General features: G+C 38.9%; 1 protein-coding gene across 14 annotated transcripts in view; it reads right to left on the bottom strand.

Annotated features, from left to right (window-relative positions):
* Positions 1-1203: 1203 nt before the first annotated feature.
* PEAK1 (pseudopodium enriched atypical kinase 1) overlaps positions 1204-26527 on the bottom strand; it is a 259266-nt gene continuing 233942 nt past the window's right edge. For 13 of the 14 annotated variants that reach the window (XM_011382136.2, XM_011382141.2, XM_011382137.2 and 10 more), the window contains 2 exons: positions 20984-21729; positions 6702-7862 (listed from right to left, as the gene is read on the bottom strand). In XM_011382136.2, the coding sequence (XP_011380438.1) occupies positions 6702-7862; positions 20984-21729 (1907 nt within the window). Of the gene's footprint in view, positions 7863-20983; positions 21730-26527 lie in introns of all 14 variants that reach the window. The other variant, XM_011382133.2, reaches the window with a different exon arrangement.

The following is a 26527-nucleotide window of genomic DNA, read 5'->3' as shown; positions in this document are numbered from 1 at the left end:
GGGTGAAGTGATGGAGGAGAAATAGGATGATGTCTCTCCAGGCTCTCCAGTTATATCAAAAGACAAAGCGAACCCACTGGAAGAACACAAACTGTTTTTCTTTGGACTATGACTAGGGCAACCCTGAACTGGTTCCACCATATCCCTTCAGGGCCTCAGGTTGGCCACTCGTGCCAGCAGAGCATGACAGAAGCCCAAGCCTAATGCACTCCCATCTCCGTGACTTTGTGACCTCTCGGTCCTGACTCCCTGCTTCTTTATTTAGTTCCTTTCCTCTCAAAGCCAGTGTGCTGTGCTCACAACTAAGGCAGGCTCCTCTCCAGTGAGCAGGCTAAGGACCTCAGCAGGCAGAGCCCGTGCACCTGGAGTTGTCTCTCGGGTTCTGCAGCTGACCTTTCCTCTGAGGCTCAGGCAAGACAGAGCTTTGAGGCCCAAACCAACATGGGTTTTTGCTTCCTCGGCAACACAAAACTCCAGTCTGGCAATCAGTTTTATGGAATATGCCGTAAATATCATGTCTGTAAAGTCCATAGTGCTTGCTAGTAAAGAGGAGCAGAAACGCTAGGCTGCAGTGTCCATTATAAAAGGTTCAGAGCTCTGGTCTAATTTTAGAGTCTACATGTTTGCATTGTCATCCATGCTATTCAATATTCAATAATGTGGCAGCTGTTACTACCACTGCCAACTGCTGACTCTTCCTGCCTAAGCCAGGTGTCCTTCTTTGCTACTGAAGTGTCCACATTAATTAGCCTGTCTGCCTTTGTGAGGACTCTGTGCGTGACTGTGTACCTTACGGAACAGGCAAAAGGCATGTGAATTCTGTAGCAGATGATGCTCTCTCTCTGCGAGGCCTTTGCCTCTGCTTATATTGCCTGCACAGCTCTGAGATCTCCACTGGGTGCCAACCAGAGCCTGCTAATCAAGTCTAAAATACAGGAAGACTATACGGTGACCGGCCACCAGGGGGCAAGCTCACACAGCAAATCTGCAGCCTTCTCAGCTCTGGGGAAAGCAGGTGTTCACTTTCCATTCCGGGCCTAAATTTCTCAGGTGAGGAAGGGAATGAACAGAAAATATGGTCCATGTCAGCAGGGGATGAGGATCCAAAAGGGCACGAGTCCTGGATGGTAAGACATAACCATGTCTGCAACTAAACCCTCCCCAGCATATCAGTACGGATGGCACTGAAAGGACAAGCACTTGTCTGGTTTTTAGTGTATTTTAAAATGAATTTATTTACACAGTAACATGATGCCACAGATAACACAGCAAAGTACCACAGCAAACCAAAGGGCAGAACCACTTGGTGACAGAGGGGACCTTTTATTGGTATATTTATATAATTCTAAAATATGTAAGTAGAGAGGTGAAGCTTCAAGAAAGAGCGAGAGAAACAATATTTTCAAATATAAAGTGTGGGCCGAGTCATGGAGAATTAGAGAGATTGGAATGAAAACTACCATGATTCAAATCACTGAGAACGATGACATCTTGCTTCTGCCCTGATCTCCTGCCAAACTGCCTTGCATATCAACCCAGTGTGTCCACACACAATACACTTTAAATCTGGTTAGGGAAGGGATGACCAAGTAGTATTTGGAGCAAGTTTCTGAAGCAGTGTGGTTTACCTTTCAAAAATGCTACCCTGAAGCCTAGCGATGGTCCAACATTCAAGTTACTGTGAGTACAGACACACACATACTTTCCGCACACTGTAAGGGCAAAGTGAATTTTCCATAATACAATATTTGTAGCAAAATATATCACTCTGTAATAGGTTAAAAAAATTTTTCCTCTTTTGATTCCCTGAAACTTTCTTGATTTAAAGAAAACATGGGGGCGAGTGGGATGGGAAAAGGCGAGGAGCTAGAATAAACACGGAGGCTCTCTGGAGTGGGAAATGTATTGAGATGTGTGGAATGCAGGTCCCCGCAGCCCACCTATGTGGAGAAAGCTTCTAGCAATAGCTGATACAGAAACCTATTCTAATTTCAAACAGCTGCAGAGAGGGTGTGTTTAGCAGCTGTATAGCACCTTGTACATTCTGGGCACTTAAAAACATTAAATGATGGTGATGATGAGTGGTAAACATCTCTGTAGGAAGGTTTATAGAAACTATTACAATTTGTTAAGAAATTTCCCAAGAATTCTTTAAACAAATGTACATCTCTTTAAAAAATTCTCAGCCCTCAGTCTCACCTGGATATGATATTCTCAGGCTGAAGCTACAGTCATGACAAGGGGAACTCCTTAAAAGAACTGGAGAACTTTACAACCTGCCCAAGGCTTTCATCGCCATCATCGTCTTTTATGCCCTAATACACAAAGTGGACTTAAAAAAAAAAAAGGATACTTTTTTGAGGAAGGATTATTTTATTAGCCAAATACCTTGATATGGAATGTATGTGAATTCCCCTTCCATTACTTTAGAAGCATCAGGACAACAAGGCTTGCTTTCTTTGGTATAATCCCTATCTAGGCTCTTGCATTGCAGCTCTTTTTCCCTTATAGCATCATTTTTGGACCATGGAATCTCCACTTTTGGCATTGCCTTAGGATGGACAGCTGGACTTCGGTGTACATTTTGGCAAGAGCGGCACTTGGATTTGTCTCAGCATAGCACTTGGGGCCTTTGAGAGTATAAGCTTCAATGAGGTAAAACTAATAACCAGTTTTCGTGGGCAGCCATCCTCTTTACTCATTAGGCTGAACCAGAATTTTCAACCCTTATCAACTAGTCCAAAGAATAAAAAATATGTCAGAGTTGGCCTAAAGAATCAAGTTCCTCTCTCCCCCTCTCCAAGTATGTTCCTTTTTTATTTATCCATACTAGCCTGCATTTTTTCAGATCACTGCTGGTAAAATCTAGGGAATAATCCTAGTTGCAGGTTACCAGCAAAACCAAGTGAGGTTATTTCCTAGCAGCAAATTATTCTTAATATAAATTTGAGGAGCTAAGTGTAATCTTTCTGTGCCCTACTATTTAGAAGGCCCCAAAGATCTTTCATGGAAATTCTATAATACTAAAAACTTTAAAATACAATTTAGGTAGTTTTACTCTCAGAAATATCATTAATATTCCTAGAGGATTAAATTTCTTGGCTTAAGAGTTTTCCATGTCCACAAATTTATTCTGGGTTTGGAAGCAAAACTGGCCCTCACTTAATGTGACAATGAAAATCTATTCAGGCTTTTAAAATCCTAATGTATGTATTTTACTTTTAGCACCCCAACATTAGTAGTGTGGGTGCTTGTGCCCCTCTCCATACCTCATCTAGTTCATCTTCAGAGGGCAAAACTTTAAACCCATTGCCATACTCCTGGCTTCCAGAGCTAAATTAGCCTAGGGGTTGGTAGACCTCATTCATGATTCTTTAATTGTTGATTCTACAGGTTACAATTGTTCTTTTTCCCATCCTGTTATTCTTCATGAATGAATGTCTGGGTATCACACTAGTGTACATATACCAAAGGAGCTCTCCTCAAGCTCGCATGGGAGATCTCTCCCAGTCCTACTCCTCTTTGTGGAATATCTGATTCTCTTCCTTCCAAGACTAGGTTATATCACTCTACCAAGGCTCTCTGTTTTACATTCCATTTTGGTCTTGCCTACTCCAGCTGTTGTCTTGTTTCTCTAGCACCCAGATGAGTTGGAGAGATTGTTCTTGCTCATGCGGCTTAAAGGAAAGTTCCAATAGTGGCTTAATTGTTCGAACTCTCAATATGGAAGAATAAATAGTACAGACTTCATTAGAAAAGAAAAAAAAATCCAATTACTATTAAAGACAGTAACTTGAAGTTACTTGAGAAAACTTAAAGTGCTTTACTAGTCACAATCCCAAACTCAGATATATATCTCTGTGTCTGAGGGTAGCGTTTCTTTTTAGTTGAATTCAAAGTTCTTAATATAATTAAAATGGAAATGTAAAAAAAATCATGATAGAATTAGATTGACTGAATTTCATTATTTTGGAAAAATATTCTGAGGACCATCTGATGTAGTACTTCCTGCCTAAACATACAGTTATTTTGTCTATTTTGCTCTAACCTGTAACACCTTTTGCCCTCTTTACCTCACATTTCTCGGCCATCACTCAGAGAAAAATAAATCTAGCCGCCTGTCTCTAGGAAGCCTGAGTCCCTTCTACTATTAGATGGCATTTATCTTTTGCCCTTAACAAATGTGAATATAAAAGCAGTACTAAACATATCTGAAGTGAAGAGGTGCTTGGTTTACCAGTGCTATAAGATAATGATGGTAAAGGGTTATATAGAGTTAAAATGAAGAAGATTGGATCCAAGTCAAAACGTGGGAGTGGTGGAGGCGTGGGTGGAGGAGAAAGAAAAAGAGAAAAGAAGAAAGAAAAATACTACCTAGAGAACAAATAAATGGACCAGAGAACTTTCTTGATTAAATACGAAACCACATTAAATACTCAACATTCAAATTTACATGGGCAAGGCACCACAAGAGTGACATTGAGAAAGAATCTCAATATGCAAACCGTCGGGGAATGGGGGGAGGCTGGTAAGGGAATGTGCTGGCTGACATGGTCAGTGGTCTGTGTGCTGCTACTTCAGTGTATAATTAGGCAAGGAGTTATGTGCACATGGGCTATGCTAAAGTGAACCCAAAACCAGTCTCTTAGGCAAGGCAGAGCCATGCCACAGGACACTGCGAGAGTGGACTGTGGCATGCCCATTCTCTGGCCATCCTTAGGGGCAGAGCCCTGCACTCTGGCTAGAGGAGACAAGCCACTTTTTGGGCCACCCATCTCCCTCTCTTAGGAGTCCTGTACTGTTGGCCAGGACAGGGACATCCTTCATGGAACCTCACATGTCCCATTCTCTTAAAAAAAAAAAAAAAAAGTATAATAAAATACATTCTTCTCCTTTCTTGATCCTCTTTGATACAGGTGAATCACATGAAAGGCTGTTAAAAATGTTAAAAGTTTAGAAACTTCCAAAGGCCACTAATGTGCGATCTAAGTAATACTGCACAATCAGTCTTGGCTTTAAGGAACTCTGCGCTGGTAGGTGAAGCGCCTAAGGGCGCCCTCACTGACTAGGTGCAGAGAACATGTCTATCAATCCCGTCACAGGCTGCTCCCCTAGAAGCCTGGCCTCTACTTCCAGCATGTGTGCACACACATGGGGCACACGTGTGTACACACTCACACTGTCTGAGTGACTCTTGGGATTTCGAATTTGAAGTAAACAGATACTCACAGTTTTGAATAAAACAAGCACACACACACTCACGCACCCTGGTGGAAGGAACACTTGTCTCTTAGAGCAAATATGTGCCAAGGGAAGAAGGGGAAGATTTCTGTAGATCTTGCTTCAGGTGAAGTTGCAACATAAACACTGTAATACACAGCTAAAAATATTCATACAAAAATTGCACATATATCCATGAGAGGAGCACAGACCCCATGTATGGTGAATAGCTCTCAGCCGCTCACCTCAGCAATCAAAATTCCCTGTGAGCTGTCCTTCAGAGCCATTTCAGAGTCATAAGGAGCAACATGCCAGTGCAACTTGGAGGCAGTCTCTCCAGAAAAGGTCAGCATTCTAAGGAGGAGGTGAGCAGTCTCATCAGTGGCCTTCTCTCCTTCTCCTTCCACTGGCCATCCTAACAGCCATTTGTGCCATGCTCTGTAGGGAAATCTTAGAGCTCAATTGACAGCCATTTCATTCAGAGCTGTTGTCTATAGCACTTGGTAGACCGATTAAGACTGGCTACTAAAAGTAGGAAGCTGGCCAGTTACCTCTTAGGGGAAAAACTGATCTGTGTACCACCAGCTTTGGAGGCCAACTCTGACAGTAATCAGAGAACAGTCTTTAAACTCTGTTCTCCTGATGGTCCCTAGAGAATTGCACATGCAGGAAAATCATCTCCTTCTGTACTGCCAGCTATTTATCAGATCTGAACTGCACTCCACCCTGCTGAGGCATCGGTGACACCACCTTGGGTCAGCTCTGTAATATGCCACAAGCGGCTGATACACCCAAATTTCATTGGCAAGTGGGGACAGAGTAGAGGTGAAGGAGAGTCAGGCAGTGGCAGCAGAAGGGGGACTGTTAGGGCTGCGTCCTCCATGCAGTATACTGTCTTATCGATAATGGAAATGAAAATGAGTCCATGACCCAAGGGATGGGATCTCTTCTTGTCCCACTATCTGCTGGAACAAAGAACATACTCCCTGGAATCAAAGTTGGGCCGATACTAAAGATGGAAGTTCTGCTTGGTAACAGAGGAAGTCTATTGTGAGAGCTTAGTGGATGATGGTAGAATTGGTTAAATCTATCTATTGCTAGTGACAATAAATACTTGGTATTAAAAAGACAGGTGAAATTCAGAATTACGGAGGAACTGGACAGAGCTCACTGAGTTCATTCCAAAGGAGCTGTCCCTTCAAAAATGTTCATTTTCATTTTTTATCTGCATTTGCGGTACAATTAGGGTGAAAGGTGTCAAATGGAAGGCAACTGCATGTTTGTACAGTAGAATTTCTGTAAAGTTAAGACAGACTCAGCTTCTCATCCGATTTTGAGCTGTGGAAAACCTTTCTGAGTGGACTCATTTGTTTGTGGAAAGAGATGGACAGTTTCACTCTCTTCTGTGAGTACTAGGATGGAGAAGTGCGTGGGTGACTTGAAGAAGGTGAAAATGGAGTAAAAGCAGCAAACAGGATACATTAACGGTGGTGCAGGATTTTCACAATACGACTGAGGGTGTCTGGAGTGGCAAAAGCCAAATACTGAGCACAAAGCCAATCTTCAAGGCTGACCCCACCCTCCCTATTCAGGGACTTCTCAGCAAACCTGATCATCAGCAGTGTTCGTTTGATGTCCAGCCAGTTTTGGAGCAGGGCATTCCTTTGCACTGGGCTGGGGGTGGTGGTGAAAGTCTGGAAGAGATCTTCCCGGGGGCCCCAAAGCAGACACTGGAGGATGCCTTTGGCATCTGAAATGAGGATCCGCTCAGAAGGGTTGGGATTCAGGAGGCAGTTGGCCAGCTGCTGAAGGCCCCAGGAATAGGGGGAGCGGAGCGGGATTCGAGGCAGGTCTGCTCGAGTGTACTCCTTCTCCTTTAGCTCTGGGTTCTCATCAAAGGGGTTGGGCAGGTGTAGCATCTCATAGATGAGGATGCCCGTCTGGAACTCATCACACTTTTTGTACTGGGTAGCTGTTATGATCTCTGGGGCGAGGCGAGACTGGTCCCGGAGAATGTCAGGATCCACCAGGTGGCTCTTCTGCTTGGCTTGAGAGAAGTTGCTTACTATAAGCCTTGTGGGACAAGATGAGGTGGGGTTGGGCTCCGCAGGCCCAAGGCCTTGGGTGGTTCTCCCGGGCTGGTAGTGGACAAGTAGCAGGTTCTCCAGACGGAGATCGCAGTGAGTGACATGGTAGGGTTTGAGGTGCTCAAGGCCAGAGCACAGCTGTAAGAGCAGCAGACACACTTGCCTCTCATATAAATCAGGGCTTTTCCCATGTTGGGCCAGAGAATCTTGCACGAAATCAGCCATGGTGAGATATGGAACCTCTCTGGTTATGACCACAACATGGCTTCTTTGCTTCCTGCTAATAACTCCCTGGCTTTCCTTCTGGGATGACTCTATTTCAGAGCAGGGCTCTGGGCTTTTCCCAACAGTTTCTCCTTTCATATCTTCATTCTCTTGCATTTCATTCTCTTCCTCTTCAGGGGCATCAGGATCCTCCCAGGGAAGAAGACGCTTAGGGACTTCAGCAAGGAAATGACCACAATCCTGCTGGATGTTAAAATGGACAGCCAGACTCTGACGAACAGCCAAACTGTGATAATACTGCTGAGATTCTTTAGCTTTGCTCTTACAGATCTGAAAGAAGAAAGCAAATAACACAAGTTAAAACACGTACTTTCATAACCAGGCTTATGATGTGTAAAGGAGGATTAAAATGGAAGGTGACTAGTTAGGAACAGTATTATAATGAAGTCTTCAGAAAGGGTCGTCCTGTGCTGAGTAACAGTAATAATGGCAGTAGCCATTTCTTAAGGCTGTCTACGTGCTTGGCACTTTATGTGTATTATATATATCTCTGATCTCCACACTAACCTTCAAAGCAAGCTAAAGATCTAAGAATAAAACAAACAAATGAACAAAAAAAAGGCAGCCTAGGGCTACCAGTTTGTAAACCTAAGTCTGTCTCCACTATACCTTATACTTCACCTAGAAAACAGAACAACAAAAAATAATTTTTCACCTACTTTCTGTGGAGGTTTACAGCCAAGACTTACACAGCAGCTCAATAAATGGCTCATAGATACCTTATTTTACCACTGGTCAGGAGAGTGACATACAATTGGCCAAATAAACTGCGGGTTTTCCTAACTTGTCAGTGAACGTCACTGTGATGGTTACAATTCAGGCACTCATAATTCACTGGCAAGGTAGAGATAGAGGTTTGAGAGAATCGCTGGTCTGGCCTGGTGAAAACAAAACCAACATTTTGATGGCAGGAACCTGAGTTTTATGTTTTCTCTTAACAGACCTCATTTAAGGCCCAATATTCAAGGCAATAAGGCCTTTTAAAAAGAACGTAAGTGGTTACAGATCAAGGAAGAGTTTTTTGATCAAAAACATTATCCAAGAGTCCTACACATTAAAACTATTGTATTTCTAGTCTTAAAGGGTTAGAAAAGCAAAAAGTAAATAAAATCTCCCCAAAATGGATTATCTTCATTATATAATGGAGAAGCTGACAGTGGACGATTCAGTCTCTAATACTAGTTCATAGGTCATAATAACATGGTCAGGACAACTCCTCTACAACCCTGTTAACTGAGGAGCACATTTTACACTCTTCCCCCTCAGCATGTGTACAATGCCATATTTCACAGAAATCAGAGCCCCAACAACAGGGACTCTGCAGTATTTACACTGCCCATTTATTGCAGTTATTCAGAAAAGAAGCAAATTTTAAAAAAGATTTTCTAGTCATTTTTATTTAAAATAAAAATGTACATATTATTAGGAAGATGCTGATGGGTTCCCAGTTCTGAGAGGCAGCATGCTCTGATTTCCATTCAAACAGATATTAAAAAAAAAAAAAAGGGTAAAGGAGTATCAAGGGGAAAGAGGCATCCCTCTCTCGTGTACTGTATTTACATATCATATATTATAGTTAGAGACTTGATCAATGCCATAGAAATCTCTCTCTTTCTTTCTTCACTCTACTGCCTCTGAAAACAAGTTTCTTCAAGTCTTCTACCACCTACCTAATCAGTTTGAAGGTATACGAGGCATTTCTTTCTTCTTTAAGCAAACTTCTGGTTTTGAAACAGAGATATCCCCAGGCTGAATTCAAGTTCAAATATATATCTTTCAGAAAATATTATCTTTGGAAAACTCTCAAAATCTCAGCACATGAAGTATAACATATAATCCTACATGCTCAACAACTACATGAATTCTTTCTATACTGTACTGTTGACAATATTTCATGTTCATGTGTCACCAGATATTTGAAAATCCTATATTAGTCATCATTTAGTTGTATGGAAAGAGGCCCAGGGCATGGCACCATTAACCCCATTTCTAGATTTAATAATTTGCTCAATATCACATTTCCTACTGGAATGAAAGTTCGAAGGTCTCAACTCCTCAGCCTTTGCAAAGTCAATCAAATATCCGAGTTTGGCTGAATGAGACTGTGTAGTTAAACTCTAGCTGTCATGTTACAGAAAGTGTACTCAACCAAAGACTTGGGAGGCCTGGGGTTTAGCCTCGCCACTAGCTATGTAACCTTGGGCATATTACTTAATTACTCTGGGTCTCAATCTCCCTAATTAAGGAGACAATATAAAGAATATTGAAACCTACTTCATAGGGTAGTGGTAAGGATTAAAATAGATCAAGTATGCAGAGCATACCTGTAAATCTCAAAGCTGTACACATGTAACATTGATAGTGACTAAAACAATGAATGTGAAAAGTGATGCAATATTATAGAATCCTCATTTTTTCAAAGAGAGCAAGGCAAAAAAAATGAGTATTTCTTTCGAGTCCTGAGAGCCACTTGCCCCAGCGGTGAGTCTCTCTGACTACATGTTTGGCAGAGGGCAGCTAAAATTCAACACCTCCATGCCAGGGTCAGCCCTGAAAAATAAGTCAAGACTTGCAGTAAGTTCTGATCCAAGAAAGATCTACCTAAGGTTTAGAGAGAGAGAACTGTTTCGCCAACTTCGGTTTTCACTATGTCAAGTTGCACTAAAAAAACTTGCCACCTTCTGGTTTGGCATTAGAAGCAGAGAAGATATTTTAATTGTAATTCTTATTCTAATTGTGACATTCTAATTGTATCTACACACACGCCCCCCCCCACACACAATTTGTGTAAGATTCCCCAGAGACTTGTGAATAGGTAAGAACATGGACACTATAACAAAAATTTATGTTTAGCTTTACAGATCAACTTGAGATAAAGGTTCAAAGTGATTTACAAAAAAGAAATGATAAATTGTTCAGCCATTCTGGATGCTCTGAAGGAAAATGGTCTGCCTAGATAGCCAATCCGAGTAGATGGTACTTCCTTATCTCATCATCTCATAATATGTAGAAAATCTGAAGAACAATGGTCACTCTAGTTTTAAGGGCAAAGGAAATAGGGAGAAGATTAGAGTGTGAAAGAGGGAAACAAAATACTAGAGCTTTTAACTGGTACATAACCATGAAAACAGTTACAAGCAAAACACAGACCTATGGAGATTTCTATAATAGGATTTCTCAGATGATGTGGATCTCATAAATCTTTATTACGGAGTCTGCAAAGATGTTAATTTAGGTGGGAGTATTATATTATTCTATGTGCCGCATAGTAGCCATTTTTCAAATATTAATAACTCGACTCCTTTAGGTTTTCTTAAAAAAATAACCTGACTTCAGATGATAAATTTCTAGTTCCAAAAGTCATTTCAGAAAACAAGCCACTCTTTCTGGAACAAATTGACAGGGTTTTTCCTGCTGGTTGAGTTTTTTCCTTCTTCCTTTACCCAGGGATCAAAGTAACTCCTTATCTTTCTTGAAAGGAATTCATATTTCTTCCTTTTAAAGGGTAATTGTCTTGAACTGGAGGAGTCTCATGAAAGAGTCCACTCTTCAAGAAGAATGACTTCCACAGGATTCAGGCTCCCTAAAATTTTGAAATAGGAACAAAACTAGAGCTGGAATGGTCCCATATCTTCATGTAAGATTCTCCCTTTTAAAGAAAGAAAAATCACCTCATATTTGTTTTGACTGTGAATGGAAAAACCTATTTCAAATGCTGCCAATTTTATCAGATTCTGTATTGCCTACATTTTCAGAATGGGAAGAAAAAGCCACAGTAACATTAGAGGAAGCTGTAATATCGATAGCCAGGTATCATTTACATGCAGACTGTATAGCAAAAGGACAAATCGTAAAATACACCATAGGTCCATTTTCTGAACAAGTTTTTGGTTCTAAGAAGGTGGCAATGTCAAATTTATGCAAATGGAACACTTCATGTGAAGAGCACAAGTGGAAAGCGATGCCCACTCTGGGCACAGAGACCCTTGCCCACTTGCCTACTCACAGGGCATGCCTTCCTGAGCTATTTCTCCAGAGGACACCAGAAGAACATCAAAAAGGACAGCCAGCCAACTGGTAGTTACATACTCACCAACGTGGGCAATGCACTGTCACAAAAATAGAGGCTTGAGGGAAAACTGAGTGCTTGCCTGAGTTAATTAAGGTGAGTGAGGGCAGAGAAGGGGAAAGAAAAATGTTGATTCTTATCAACTGAACATTCAAACAAGTATCTGATAGTTCCTCAGCACTTCCAATTTGTAGGACATGGCATCCTGAAGCAATCCAGACAGAGCCCCAAATACAGTGGGGGTGAGTATCTCTTAACCACCGATAAATCATCTGTTGGAGAATGGGAATAAGAACATGCTTCCAGAATCAGAGCCAAATTGCCTTTCCCTGAGACCTTCTTAGATGCAGGTCAAAGCACACATAACTTACACAGGCCTGATCCTAGAGGAGAAACAGAGTGTTACAATGATTCCTCATAGACAACTCAAAAAGTTTAATTTCAAACATTCATTTCAGTACAGGGGGCTCATTTTCTGTGTCGTTTGTGACAACTGGTCTACATATCTTTGAGGCAAATTTGCCATTAGAAAGCATTTATGTTTGTAATAATAATCTCAACAGAGACAGCTAACTTAAAAAGCAGATTTTGGGGGACTTTGACTATAAAGCCCCCATTAAAAGCAGCTGGGAAGGGGAAGATGGCATTATATGTCAAAACTACTGACCCTTTCAGAGTGCCCACAATGACCAACGAGTATGTACATCTTACTACTCTTTCAATACTAGGGAGCAGAACAGATATTCAGTTTAAGGCAACAAAGTAGGGAGGTATGAGGGAAAGGTGGGCATTTAGCAAAACAAAATGGCATGGCTATGGAATAAATCAGTCATGAATGGAATGGTATTATCCATTCTTCTTTACTTGACCTTTCCTCCCAAAGTCTCCTTTAAATGCTGGTGTTTGGGGGCGGGTCTGCTCTCTGTTCTCTTTTCTCATTGATTCCCTTCAGCAAAATCATAGCTTGCTTGATATGTTGCTGACTTCCACATCTACATTTGTAACCCTGACTTGTGTCTGGGATTTAAACTCATCTATACAATGGCCTATTTGATTTATCCCCATGTATGTCCCATATCACAGATGCCTTAAGCTCAACATAATCGAACCTGAATTCTTCTTCCCACCAAACCCCGTTCTTCCAGCACTCCCTCTGTTGGTGAATTATGCTGACTTCTCACCCAGATGTTAGGACAGATGTTACCTCTGGATTTCTCCTCTATCTTCACTTCCTATATCCAAGTACTTACCAACCTCTATTGATTTTCTTCCCAAATAACTTTCAAATTATCCTCTTTCCTCCATCTCTATTGCTACTATTATCACTTGCCTGGACCACTACAAAATATTTCCAGCTGGTTTCCCTGCCTCTCTTGTGATTCCCCTTAAATAACCTTCCACATAGCTACCAGAGCCACCTTTCAAAAAAATTGCTTGCCTATTTAAATTTCCTAGTTGCTCCCCGCAGGATAAAGTCCTGGCCTGGCCATCCTTTCCAGACTTATTTCTCACCTCTCTTCTACTTTTGCTTTATTGAAAATGACCTACAGCCAGCTCCTTCTCCCCTGGTGTTTTCTCTGTTTGAGGCCCCTTCTCATCACTCATCTCCTTGAGTGATTCCTACTTATTCTTTCAAAGCCCTTCTCATGTGTCAAAGAGAGAAAGTACTAAATACCCTAAACTTATTTTCTGTGTTTCTTCTATATCTTGTACACATCTCTATTATTACAGATATCATTTTTTTGTCTGTCTTAAGAGCAGATATTTGTATCTTTACAGTCTAGCACAGAGCCAGGCACATAGTACATCTAAATATGTCTGTACAAAATACTGAGAAAGGCTCCATGTGATCTGGTGTAGCCACAGGGCTTATTTACTCAGACCAGCTGAGTAATAAACGAACAGCTTTTATGAAACAGATAGAAGTTGTTAAGGTGATGGGGGAGGGGGTAAATCTGAGTAATAAACACTTATGACCTAACTATACAAATGAGTAAAATCTGCATAATGAGGTCTGTCTACTGAGTCTAGGCTGCCCTGGAGGCTCAGTGATTTTGCTGCACAAAACTACACAAAAAAACATTGCCCTTCATTATTCTATTCAATTTTCTTTCCTTTTCCCCAAAGAAAGCAATAATTACAAAATACAGAACTCTTCAAAACTATTTCACACTAGCTTTTATTTTTGCATTATAGGCCCAGTTGGCTTAGTATGCCTTCAGCCTACTTCCACTTTATCAGCAGAGAATCTCATTTCCATCTTACACTGCATTTTAAAGTGCCTCTGTGAACTCTAATAGAGATGGATATTATAAGAAGTAAATCGTAGAAGGACAAAAATGAGAAACACTGAAGATCACACACACTATACCATCTGTGCTTTGCCACATTACACAAAAGCACAGCTGCAAATGGGAGAGAGTATAGAATGAAAACCCGCAAATTCTAAATTGATATCCAGTATGTGGTACAATCTCACTCTAAGAATACAGGTCAATCACTGATTCACCTCAATTCCTTGATCTGCCTAGGAAGAGTGTTGTTTTACTTGCTGCAACAGAGCTAAGACCCAGACACACTTAATGCTGTCACGGATATATTAAAAATGGATTAAGTATTTAATGTATAAATACTGTCTGGACCCCAAGCATTCAGAACTCCATTGTTATAGGAATCTGCTATGAGACCTGTCAGGTAGGCCAGGTAATTTACAGATTAACTTGCTGCAAAATGTTCACATTCCCAAGAAATCTATTTTGGAATCTAAAAGAGAAATTCCAAAAGGCAGTTGTATAAGATTTTACTATTTTACTTGTGACTAGTACTCATCAAATCTTGTCACATTCCCACTCAGCATGTGGATCAAAAGAAAATCACTTGTGTTCCTGAGCCAGTAATTCGGGCTGACAGAATGACATCCAGGATGTTCACACTAGAGAAAATGAGGCACAGAGCAGTTCAATAACCACTCATAGTCCAGATTAGGAATTAAATTAATTAGAATCCAAATTTATTATTCTTACCTCATTAAAAGTTATGGCTCCGTTTTTCTACTAGACAATTCATTTTGATTCTAGGTTTTCATGAGTACCCTAAACCTCTCCTTTCTAAACCAATCCTCAGTTGAGACTCTTAGGTACTTCTGTAAGCATTCGGCCCTGAAATGAAGTGGACATTCACCCAGGATGGCTATGAGTATGTATAGTTGGCTGCTGATCAATTATTTTCTGTGAAGTTTCAATGTTGGGCATATTTGCATTGAGTTATGAAAGTAGAAGTGGTTTCTCCTCTATAATTTTTTCCTTGTCACTAAGTCAGTAATTAATTGCCTGTGTCCACAGTCTGCACTAGCTGTAAATTCCTACCAAACAAATTTCTGTTAATGCTTTTTCATTTAGTTTCTTACTTTCTCAAAGTCCATCCAAATAAGATAAGCGGAGACTCTGGAAGTCAAAATGCAATAAAAGATGCTGGTCTCCATAGTTCACCTCTATTACAGCTTTCAACAGGATTCCTGGCATAGGGGAAAGAGAAGTGGCCCCACTGCTGTTGTAGAGAAGTGTATACCTTCATTGAACTTCATGTGCTCTAGCCTCGAAAACAAAGACCTGGGTTACGTCTAAAAGAGAAGATGCCTTTACTATCTTAAATTTGGACTGTTGGAAAAATACGTCAGAAATTTATACTTTTTGCTTATGTGAGATTTTCATTATCTCCTCAAAGTAATCTCATCCAAATTTCTTATGTGGTGTCCACATAACAGCATTTGTTATAAAATGATCTCATGAGAGCAGTGAAAAAATAATGTCCCAATAAGACTGAGCCATGATTTTACCAACTGTTCACCCTGCTTCTAGGCAAAAGGATGTCATTTGTCCATACAGGGACAACATTGAAGCACAGCAGGGTCAGTCTATTGACAGTAGGGCAGGTTCCATGTAGAAGTCAGGAAGCAGCCTTCCAGGAAGCTGGTGACCCTATGCAAAACTAATTGTTCCTCTCTGGCCTCAGTTTCCTCCTGTGTAGAATGATGAAGGTCCACTCTAAAGTTAACTTGAGTCTCTTTGAGAGTTATGTGTATGGCCAGTGGCTACACAGATCTTTTGAAAGGGGAAAAAACAGGGTAGATTTTATTTAGAGTGGGGAAGTTAAGGGCTGGAGGCCAACCAATACGCAGCCCACAGAGACACATGGTCCGGTCTGCTGGGTGGTGGCTCACCAAAAGGTGATGAGGGGATAAAAAGGAGACATGAATAAGACAGGAGTAGGAGTTGAGGCTAAATATTGCCTGGGCATCAATTTGGCCTTTCCTTCACCAAAACATTTAAAAAGTAGGCTGTGCTCATTGTCTCCATAGCTTCCCCGCTTCATGCTCCCTCTATCTCGCTGTATTTGGTATCCACTCCCATTATTCCTGAGACTGTATTTTCTTAAGGTTTACCAGAGACTGAACTCCTTCCTTTACTCATTCTGCTCAAGCTTTCTGCAACCTTGGACTCTCTGATCTATAGGTCTTCGGTTTTTGATACTTCTTTTCTAAATTCTCTTAATTTGGGTCCCTTAGGTGTGTGGGCCTTTTCCCAATTTGTAGGCTCTAGCACTACCATCTCATATATATATTCCCACAGTTTGAACTAAATCAAGTCTATGAGGTGTGTGGGTACCATATTTCTAGTCCTGACCTCTCTTCTGAATACCAAAACTACATTTTAAAAATCTGGCTACCGTGTTTCTCTTGACTTAACTGTCCCGGGGGCATACTTCACAAAGAGCTTATCTTTCTAGCTTTTCTGATCCATATTTTAGTTAATGGTATCGCCATCCTCCTGGATTGTTCCTTCTTGAAATTTTAGCATTACTGCCCTCATTCTACATCTGGCCACTCACCAGACATAGTTTATCATCTGCCTTAGCTCTTTCACTATCTGCCCCTTCTTTTCCACTGTCCCATTTTAGGGACTCAATATTATTTACCTAGACTCTTGCAATGGCATAATGTCTGACTTCCCTTCTTCCAGTTCTTCTGGACTTTTCCACCATAGTTTTCTTTCAAAATCATTAACTTTATGCTATGCCTCTATGTGAAAATCCTTAGTGGCCTCCCACATAAAACAAAATCTAACCTCTTAAGCTCATCAATCAAAGCTTCTAAATTTGGTCCCAAAACTCTCCATAGCCAAATTTTTCATGATTCTCTCCACACACTGTATTTAGCACAGTGTGAAGTGGACACGAGAGGCCCTTTTTGTGGCCCTGAGATAAATGTTAATGACTTCTTTCATTCATTCATCTTCATTCATCTTTACATCTCTGTATGCGACTCTGAACCTTCATCATAATGTCTTGTTTAAGAATTACTTATGCCTTTGTCTTTCCCACTACAATATAAGCTCCTTGAGAGCAAGGCCTGTGTCCTATTTATATGTAGTTCTGTAAACCTACACAGATATCACATTTTGTACAGTAAATGTTTCCTAAAAGGTAAAAAAAATACTTATCGAATGCCCACCATGTACATGGTATTACATTAGACAGCATATACTGCTATCTAATGCTAAGGATATCAGATTAATAATATAATAAGGATATAAGGATTAATTAGTGATGGTTCTTGTCATGGGGAAGCTCAAATCTAATAGTGGGGAGGGGAAGCATGTTACCTTAATTGCATAATGGCAGTATTGTACAAATGTACAACTGTAGCATAACTTAGGTGGAGTGATAGAGAAATTCATGGGGTATAAAATACATAAACAGAGAGGAGCCATCAACATGTTCTCAGAAGGTCAGAGAAGAAAATTCACAGAGCTGGATTAAAAAAACACGGGAAGGAGTTTTCTAGGTACATGAGAAGAGAGTGAAGGAATCAATAGCTAGCACTTACTGAATGCTTTCAAATGATGCTCTGAGCATTATATATATCACCATGTACATATTGACTCCTGTGATATTTCACAATGGCTTTAAGAAGAATGAGGTTTTTTTCTCCATTTTATATATAAAGACACCCAGCTTAGAAACAACAAGTAACTGGGCCAGGGTAACACAGCTTATTAATAAGTTGCTAAAGCACAAATTTAAACCCAGGTCTTTCTGACTTAAAAGCCCAAATTCTTAACCACCATATCAACAGTCCTCAAAGTTTGTGTATAGAAATCACCTGGGGGTGCTTGCTAATAATTGGAGTTTCTGAGGCCTCACTTCCAGAGATTCTGATTCTGTAGGTATGGATGGGGCCAAGGAAACTACATTTTTCATGAGGACCCCTGAAGTGACTCTGAAAGAGGTCAACTGCTCTTCCCAGAAGAGCAGTTCAGACAGGATGAGTGTGTACAAATCTGGTTAGCATGAAATAGAACCTATTTATAATTTGTGCTAGAGTATGAGACTAAAGAGATGAATTACTAAGGATACCTGCTTTTGAGAAGCTAAATCTCAAATGATCCAAAATTTCTAATTCCTTAGTTTTTGCACTGAAAAGACATTATGATATTACTTTTTAAAACAAAATAAAAATTACCTGTAACTATCACTATTCTTACATAGGAATTATCCACATAGTACAATTTTGTTGGTCAATTTTTTAAAAGTTATAATCATATTATTTGGTATTCTATTTTCATGTGACATTTTACAAAACATGTTTTTCATGATTTGTACAGTCTTCATAATTACCATTTTTAATAGCTGCAACATTCCATTGGGCTGATGTAGCATAATTTATTAAATTGTTTCTTTAATAACAGGCACTTAGTTTGTTTCCAATTTTTCGCAGTGCTAAAAACCATGAGGATATTGGCATTTAGTAGCTTTCTCTCATAATTTTAAGGAAAGATGTTTACATCTTTGAAGTAATGAGAAAGAAAATATCTAAGTACAGAACCTATCTAAATATGCTCAGGCTAGTGCCTAATATTAAAGAAGAATAATAGTGAATAATCTAAAAAAAATGTTGAGCAGTAATTTTCCATTACTGTTAAAAACAATAATGTATTATTTCATTATATTTTATATATACTTTATAATTTATAAAAGCAGTTTCACTACATAAACATATGTGCATTATAACAATCTTATAAGGTAGGTAGGGCAGTAAGTATACATTCATGTGAAAACCAAGACATGTTTAGTTAAATGATATACTTGGGAATATATAGCAATAGATTCAGGACTTGGACTCATGACAGCTGACTCTGAATCTCCTTTATTTAATCTGTGTTGACTTTTAGTTTAATATCAATAAAAAGAAAAATGCTATTCACACTGAATGAAAAATAAAGTTATAGACTGAATTGTGTCCTCCCAAAAGTCTTATGTTGAAGCCCCAACCCCTAACCCCTAATGTGATATACTCTGTCCCCCACCCCAACCCACAATCCCCTACACAGCTATCTACAAGCTATGCTGTCTGTAAGCCAGACCACTGATTTTCTTAGGAAAGAGACAAAATTGCATGGCAACAATACATAAAGTTAGTCAAATCCTACTTCTCAGTTGTTTTGAAATAACATATATTTCAATATCCCTTTCTGAAATATGTCCTCATCCTGCACTGACACTCCTGTATTATAGCAATAATAAGGTAATCCAAGGTAGAAAAGGCCCCATTAACCCTAATTGATATAACAGCCCTTGAGCACAACACAGAATCTCAAAATGCTATTTTAGACTCAACAGTAATATATGGGTTGGGACACAGGGCAACTCTGCCAGTGTCACTACAGGTAAACGATGTAGGTGCTGCAACTGCAGAGAGCAGCTAGTTTAAGGTCTGGTCCAAATATATACTGTTGTGATATATGGGTAAGGGCTTTAGTTTATCTTATTCATTAATTTACTAAGACACCATCTGGTCTTTGTAAGGCAAATTAACAAATAGAAGTCTTTTAGATATGTTAATTGGTTTTAAACCATGAATAGAATCAGTGAAAAGGAACTATGGGATTGGAGAACATTACCTTACGTTTACATAGATCTTTGTGTTTTTAAAAACTCTTTATCTCACTTGATCCCAACCTGGATTATTACTGTAAACACTTAAGAGGAGGAAACTGAGGCTTAAATATTATTACTCTCTTAATGTATCGGGCAGAACTTAAGGAATAGTGAAAGAAATACTTATCAGAGACATTATGTTTTCTATTAGCCAAACAGCCCCATAGGATGGGTAATCATTATCCTTTTTTAAAGTTGAGGAAGTTGAGATTCAGAGTAGCAACTTGTGACAAAGCTACTAAGTGGCAGAGCCAGAATTTGAACCCAGATCTTTTAGACTTCAAAGTCCAGGCTTTATTTAGTACATTGAAGAAGCTTATCACTTACTGTTACATTGAACGTAATTGGACAAGAATTCTTGACATTGATTTTTTGCCCTCTGAAAAAACAGGTTGTCTGGAATGGGCCATATACGTTAAGAAATTAATATGTGACATAATGGAGAAAGTGTAGTCTATGGAGTCAGAGAGATTTGTATTTAAATCACAAATCTACTAATTTCTAGCTGTGTGACTCTAAGCAAGTTAGTTCACCTCTCCAAGTTTTATTTCCTCATCTGTCAAATAGAAAAAAAGATCTTAGCCTTATAAAGTTGCTGTGAAGATAAAATTATATAACACTAACACAGTTCTTGGCACGTCAACAAATATTGGTTATCTTCCTCTATAAAAATGTTTCTCTAGGAAGCAGAACAATTATAGAGCAGGGGTAGACAAGGGTCTCTTATTTGCTAGAGCAGTGTCTCCAACCCCTGGGCCACTGATGGATATTGGTCCCAGTTAGGAACTGGGCCTCATAGCAAGAGGTAAGCGACAGGTGATTGAGCTAAACTTCATTTGTATTTGCAGCTGCTCCCCAGAGCTAGCATCATCGCTTCAGCTTGCCGTCAGGCCATCAGGCATTAGAATCTCATAGGAAAACCAGTCCTTGGTACCAAAAAGTTTGGGGTCTGCTGTGCTAGAGAACAAAGACAGAAAAACTTGGAGTGCAAGGCACATAACAGACCTTATCTGTACAGGTAGCCAATGCAAACAATCACAGCTCAAGGATTACCTATTTCAAGAAGACTTCTTTGACCTTTAGAGTCTGGGTTAAGGTCCTTCCAAGCTCCTATAGAATGCTGTTTACCATTATTTTAGTATACTGCATTGTAAGTCTGTCTCTTTACATGTCTGTTTAGATAATAAGTAAGCTCCCTGCTTATTACAATATCTGGTGTAAGGTAGATGCTTAACAACTTTTTGCAGAATGGAGGAAAGAAGAACAGACTCGTTCCAATAACAGTGTGCTGGATAAGATTAAAATCAAATTTATAACATTTTCTTACCTTGACTGCATAGTTATTAAGTGGATCTTTTGCATATGACGCTGTGTAGTAAACTGCATCACCTGCCTCGCAACATGGCTTGTCATTGGTTAGCCTGAAGTCTGACCAGCTGTCCACCCCAAAACGGAGCTGGTCTTTCTGCCCAGCCATGAAGAGGTCTTCACATTTAACAGCTAGTTTCTTCAAGGCATCTGTATAAAGGCTTCGGATTTTCCCCACCACTTCTTCCTGATTCTCAAGTCCTCGATAAAGTGCTTGTCTCTGTGGCTTCTGGATGCCTCGGCCCTGTTTGCAAGAGGGACCACGTCGACTGGAGAGGGACTCCATGCTGTTGCAAAATCTATCCTTAATACTGAGAGTGGTTAAGCTGGAATTGCTATTTGCTGCTGAGGGGATAGGTTGCTCCTTGTGCAAAGGTCTCTCCAAGGAGTCATTAGACTCAATGTCCAGTCCCTTGAGTTCATAACTAATGGAAGAGCCAGCACTGCTGGCATCCCAGTTGGGATCAATATCATAGGTAGGATTAGCCATGACATAAAGACTAGTTTCCATGGATTTTTGTAGGTCTTTGGAGATTGGTTCTGTATTGGCTCTTATAATCATTTTCTTTGGCAGTGGGGGTGGCATAGGTTGGGAAGCATTAGGTGCTTCTTGGTCTGTTTTCCCAGCAAAGGTAATGGCATCATCCAAAGCTCCCTTAGGCTGCCGTGGATGCTTGGGAGGTATCATAGCTGCTCTAGATTGCCCTGAATTGTTTGAAAAGAAAAAAAAAGAACAAGTAAAGTTTTCATTATTGCTACATAATTGAAACTAAAGCAGAAACAAGTGAGGTGGCCATAAGAATGTAAGAAGTCAATGGCTCAATTCAAAATCATAGAAGAAAACAACCAATAAATAGCTAAATATTAAAAACAGAGCCCAATACTTGGTGGAAGCAACAAATGTGAACAATGTCTCAGGAATTCTGTGCCAAAAGAACAGGGTGATGGGCTTTGTTTTCAAGAAGAAATCCAAATTCTTTATTCTTGACCCTAAGAGTGCCACTCCTTAGTATTCTAGAGGTGTGAATAATACTAAGAAGTGACAGACACTAAAATAATTGCATTGTGACAGAGTAGAGATAACAGCATTTGTGGATTAAAAAAAATACTTGGGAAGGTTATTAACAACAATTGAAATGAGCAAAGAGACCACTAGACAGGTGCTCAGAAGATACCATTTTGTTCTTTTAACTTTGTTCCAAAGTTAAGTTGTACTGTATACAGCACTTGTCATTTTCAATCCAACACATATGAATACAATTTCATAAACCATGTTCTTTTATTTCAATACAGAGATGGATTCTGGCAGTGCTTAAACTGGTCTATGTGTAAGATTCCTGTGATTGTGGTAAGGGGACAGTGTACATGAGCAGTCAACTGCTTTTCCAAACATCATTCACAAACTCTTATGTGATTCTGTTTTATTTGGGCGGGCACATAAACTGTGATTTGAGAGATATTACTTTTGAACATTACTCTTACAAGCCCTGGTTATAGAACTAATCAGAACTAATCTCTGCTTCCTTGCCAGTATTTACATTTAGAAAATAAAATACATGTGTGTGATCAATGATACCTTCCGGGCTTATTGTATAATGGGGAGGGGACATTATTTTTTTAAAAGACAGAACATACCATGAAACTTTTATAAAAGCTACTAAAATTAGTTATGTTACTGAGGCCTCCACTCAGTTTCTCAGAGTGAGAGCACAATACACTGATACAGGTTGAATTATGTACCCTCTCCCAAAATATGTTGAATTACCAACCTCTGGTACCTATAAATGTGATCTTATTTGGAAACAGAGTCCTTGTAGAGGTAATCAAGTTAAGATGGCATCATTAGGATGGGCCCTAATCCAATATGGCTGGTGTCCTTATAAGTGCAGAATGGCTTATGAAGACAGACACACAGGGAGAACACCATGTGATGACAGAGGCACAACCTGGAGTAAGGCAACTGCCAGCCAAGAATGCCAAGGATTCATGGCCACCACCAGATGCTAAGAAGAGATAAGGAAGGATTCTACCCAGAGTCCCAGAGGGAGCATGGCCTTGCTAACACTTTGATTTCAGACTCCGAGCCTACAGACTGTGGGAGAATAGATTTCACTTGTTTTAAGTCACCCAGTTTGTGGTACTTTGTTACAATGGTCCTAGGAAACTGATACATGCTTCTGCTGATGATCAGACAGAATAGAAGGCACTGATGGTCCTGAGGATGATAATAAATACAGATGGTGGTAGTTTGTTTTATTAAAAATATGTCCTTGTAGCAATGCCAAGAGTAAGCACCAATATAAACTATGATTGTAATAACAATATATTCTACTTCCCATGCATACAACTCAGATCAAGAATAGCTAAGAGTTTATTCAAACTATGACGATATACACATCAAACCAAAGGACTCCATTTCTCCACCAATGGCATGTCGGAATTTTTTAAAACAAGGATTAGATCTACATTACATGTAAATATAAACAAAAATATGTATAAATAGGTAACATGAAATGAGAAAAAGAATACGAGAAAGCTCCATTGGGCCAGGACTTTTGTTTTATTCACTGTTGTATCCTTTATGTCAACAACAGGGTCTGGATATAATAGATGCTCAATAAATATTTCTTGAATTACTAAAGGAATAAGTATTTAGTACTGAAAGAGAAAACATGGTAAATTTGTATACGTACCTATAACAAGGAAAGATACTGAATTAGTAATTTAAAAAATTTTCAAATAGAAAGTCCAGGACCGTAGCTTCATTAATGAATTCTACCAAACATTTAAAGTATTAACACCAATCCTTCACAAACTCTTCCAAAAAACAGAAGTGGAGGGAACACTTTCCAGCTTGAAATGAGGCCAATATCATCCACATACCAAAAACCAAAGATATTACAAGAAAACTAGAGAACTATATTCCCTTATGAATATAGATACAAAAGTCCTCACAAAATAGTAGCAAACTGAACCTAGCAAGATATAAAAAGGACTATATACCATGACAAAGTTGTATTTCTCCTAGAAATTCAAGGTTGGTTTAACATCTGAAAATCAACCAATGTAATATACCATGTAAACAGAACAAAGGGGAAAAAATCCCTCACATGATCACCTCAATAGATGTAGAAAAAGTGTTTGATAAAATTTAACATCTTTTCATAAAAACACTGTACAAACTAGAAAAAAAAAGAGAGAACATCTTCAACCTGATAAAAGGGTACCTATGAAAAACCAAGAGCTAATATACTTACTGTTAAAATAAATAAATAAATAAACAAAAAAAACCACAAACAACAACAAAAAAAACCTGGATGTTTCCTGTCTAAAATCAAGAAGGAGACAAGGATTTTTATTCTTGTCACTGCTGTTGTACATTATACTAGAGAATCAAGCCGGGAATTAGGCAAGAAAAAAACTGGAAAAGAAGAAAAACCATCTCTATTCACAGAAGACATAATCTTATATATAGGAAAAGCTAAGGAATCCACAAAAAAACTAACAGAACTAATATACCAGTTCAGTAAGTTTGCAGGATATAAAATCAGCATAAAGATCAGTTGTATCTATACACTAGCAATGAACAATATAAAAATCAAATTAAGAAAATTCCATTTATAAGATCATTAAAAATAAAGTATTAAAGAATAAATTTAACAAAAGTATAAGGCTTACACACTGAAATCTATCAAAAGTTGCTAAAGGAAATTAAAGATCTAAATAAATGGAAAGACATGTTATGGATCAGAGACTTAATATGTTAAGATGAAAATACTTTCAAATTGAGCTAAAGATTTATTGTAATCCTTATCAAAACCCCAGCTGGCTATCTTGCAGAAATTAACAGGATGATCCTAAAATTCATAAGTAAATACAAAGGATGCAGAGTAGCCAAAAAAAAAAATCTTGAAAAAAAAAGAAAACAAAGTTGGAGAACTCACATTTCCTGATTTCAAAACTGACTTTAAGACTACAGCAATCAAGATTGTGGGGTTCTGGCATGAAAATGGAAATATAAATGAATAAAACAGAATCGAGAGTCCAGAAATAAATCTTTACATTTATGGTCAATTGATTTCAACAAGGATACCAAGACAATTCAATAGGGAACAGTCTTTCACCAAATGGTGCTAGGACAACTGAATATGAAGTTAGATCCCTACCTCATACTATACACAAAAATTAATTCAAAATGTATCAATGATCTAAATGTAAGAGTTAAAACTATAAAACTCTTAAAGAAAACATAGGAATAAATCTTTTTGACCTTTGGTTAGGAAAAGTTTCCTAGATATGACACCTAAAGTACAAGTAAGAAAAGAAAAATTAAATAAATTGGAATTCATAAACTTGAAAAACTTTTGTGCTTCAAAGGTCAATTTCAAGAAAATGAAAAGACAATCTATAGAGTGGAAGAAAATATGTGCAAAGTATCTTCAGAATTTATAAATAATTCTTACTATAAAAAGGAATGAAATAATCCATTAAAAGTGGACAAAGGACTTGCATTAGACATTTTTCCAAAGAAGATACACAAATGGCCAATAAGCATACAGAAAAGATGTTCACCATTACTGATTAGGTAAATGTAAGTCAGAATCATGAGACCCCACTTCACATTCACTAAACTAGTTATAATCAAAAAGATGGACAAGTGTTGGTGAGGGAGGATATGAAGAAATTCAAACCTTCATACATTGCTAGTGAGAATCTAAAACTTGTATGCAAATGTTCATAGCAACATTATTCATAAGAGCCAAAAAGTGATAACAACCCAAATGTTCATCAACTAATGAATAAATTGTAGTATAGTCATAAAATGGAATAATAGCCATAAAGAGAAATGAAGTACTGGTGTATGCTGCTACCAGTATGGACCTTGAAAACATTATGCTAAGGGAGAGAAGTCAGTCGCAAAAGACCACATATTATATGATTCCAATTATATGAAATGTTCAGAAATACATAAATTCAGAGACAGAGAATAGATTAGTGGTTGCCAGGGGCTTAGGGAAGATGAGGGAAAAAAACTGGAGAGTGACTGCTAGTGGGTTTCAGTTTAGGTTGATACAATGTTCTGGAATTAGATACTGGTGATGGTTGTAAAATTCTGTGAATACACTAAAAATCATTAAATTGCTACTTTATGCTCTATGTCTGTGCTCACATTGACCCTCTTCCAGGAATGGTTTCCCTCTCCTCTCATCTTTAAACATTCCATCTCTGAGGAGTGTTTCGTATACCACTTCCAAAAATTGACCTCTCCTTCCTTAGGACCTCAGATATATCCTGTGAACACTAAACACTTGACTTGTGTCCCTGTCTGATTTCCCTATAGGTTTGCTCATTGAGGGCAGAGATTATCTTCTCTTTATACTCAGAACACCAAGCAAAAAGTTTGGCTGAATGAAGGGGAATGAAGAAAAGGAAGAAAGGAAGGAAGGAAGGAAAGAAGGAAGGAAGGAAGGAAGGAAGGAAGGAAGGAAGGAAGGAAGGAAGG

Source organism: Pteropus vampyrus, unplaced genomic scaffold, assembly GCF_000151845.1.
Source record: "Pteropus vampyrus isolate Shadow unplaced genomic scaffold, Pvam_2.0 Scaffold462, whole genome shotgun sequence".
In the NCBI taxonomy this organism is placed as follows: domain Eukaryota; kingdom Metazoa; phylum Chordata; class Mammalia; order Chiroptera; family Pteropodidae; genus Pteropus; species Pteropus vampyrus.
The sequence above is the reverse complement of the archived record's forward strand: the minus strand, read 5'-3'. Positions and strand labels throughout refer to the sequence as shown.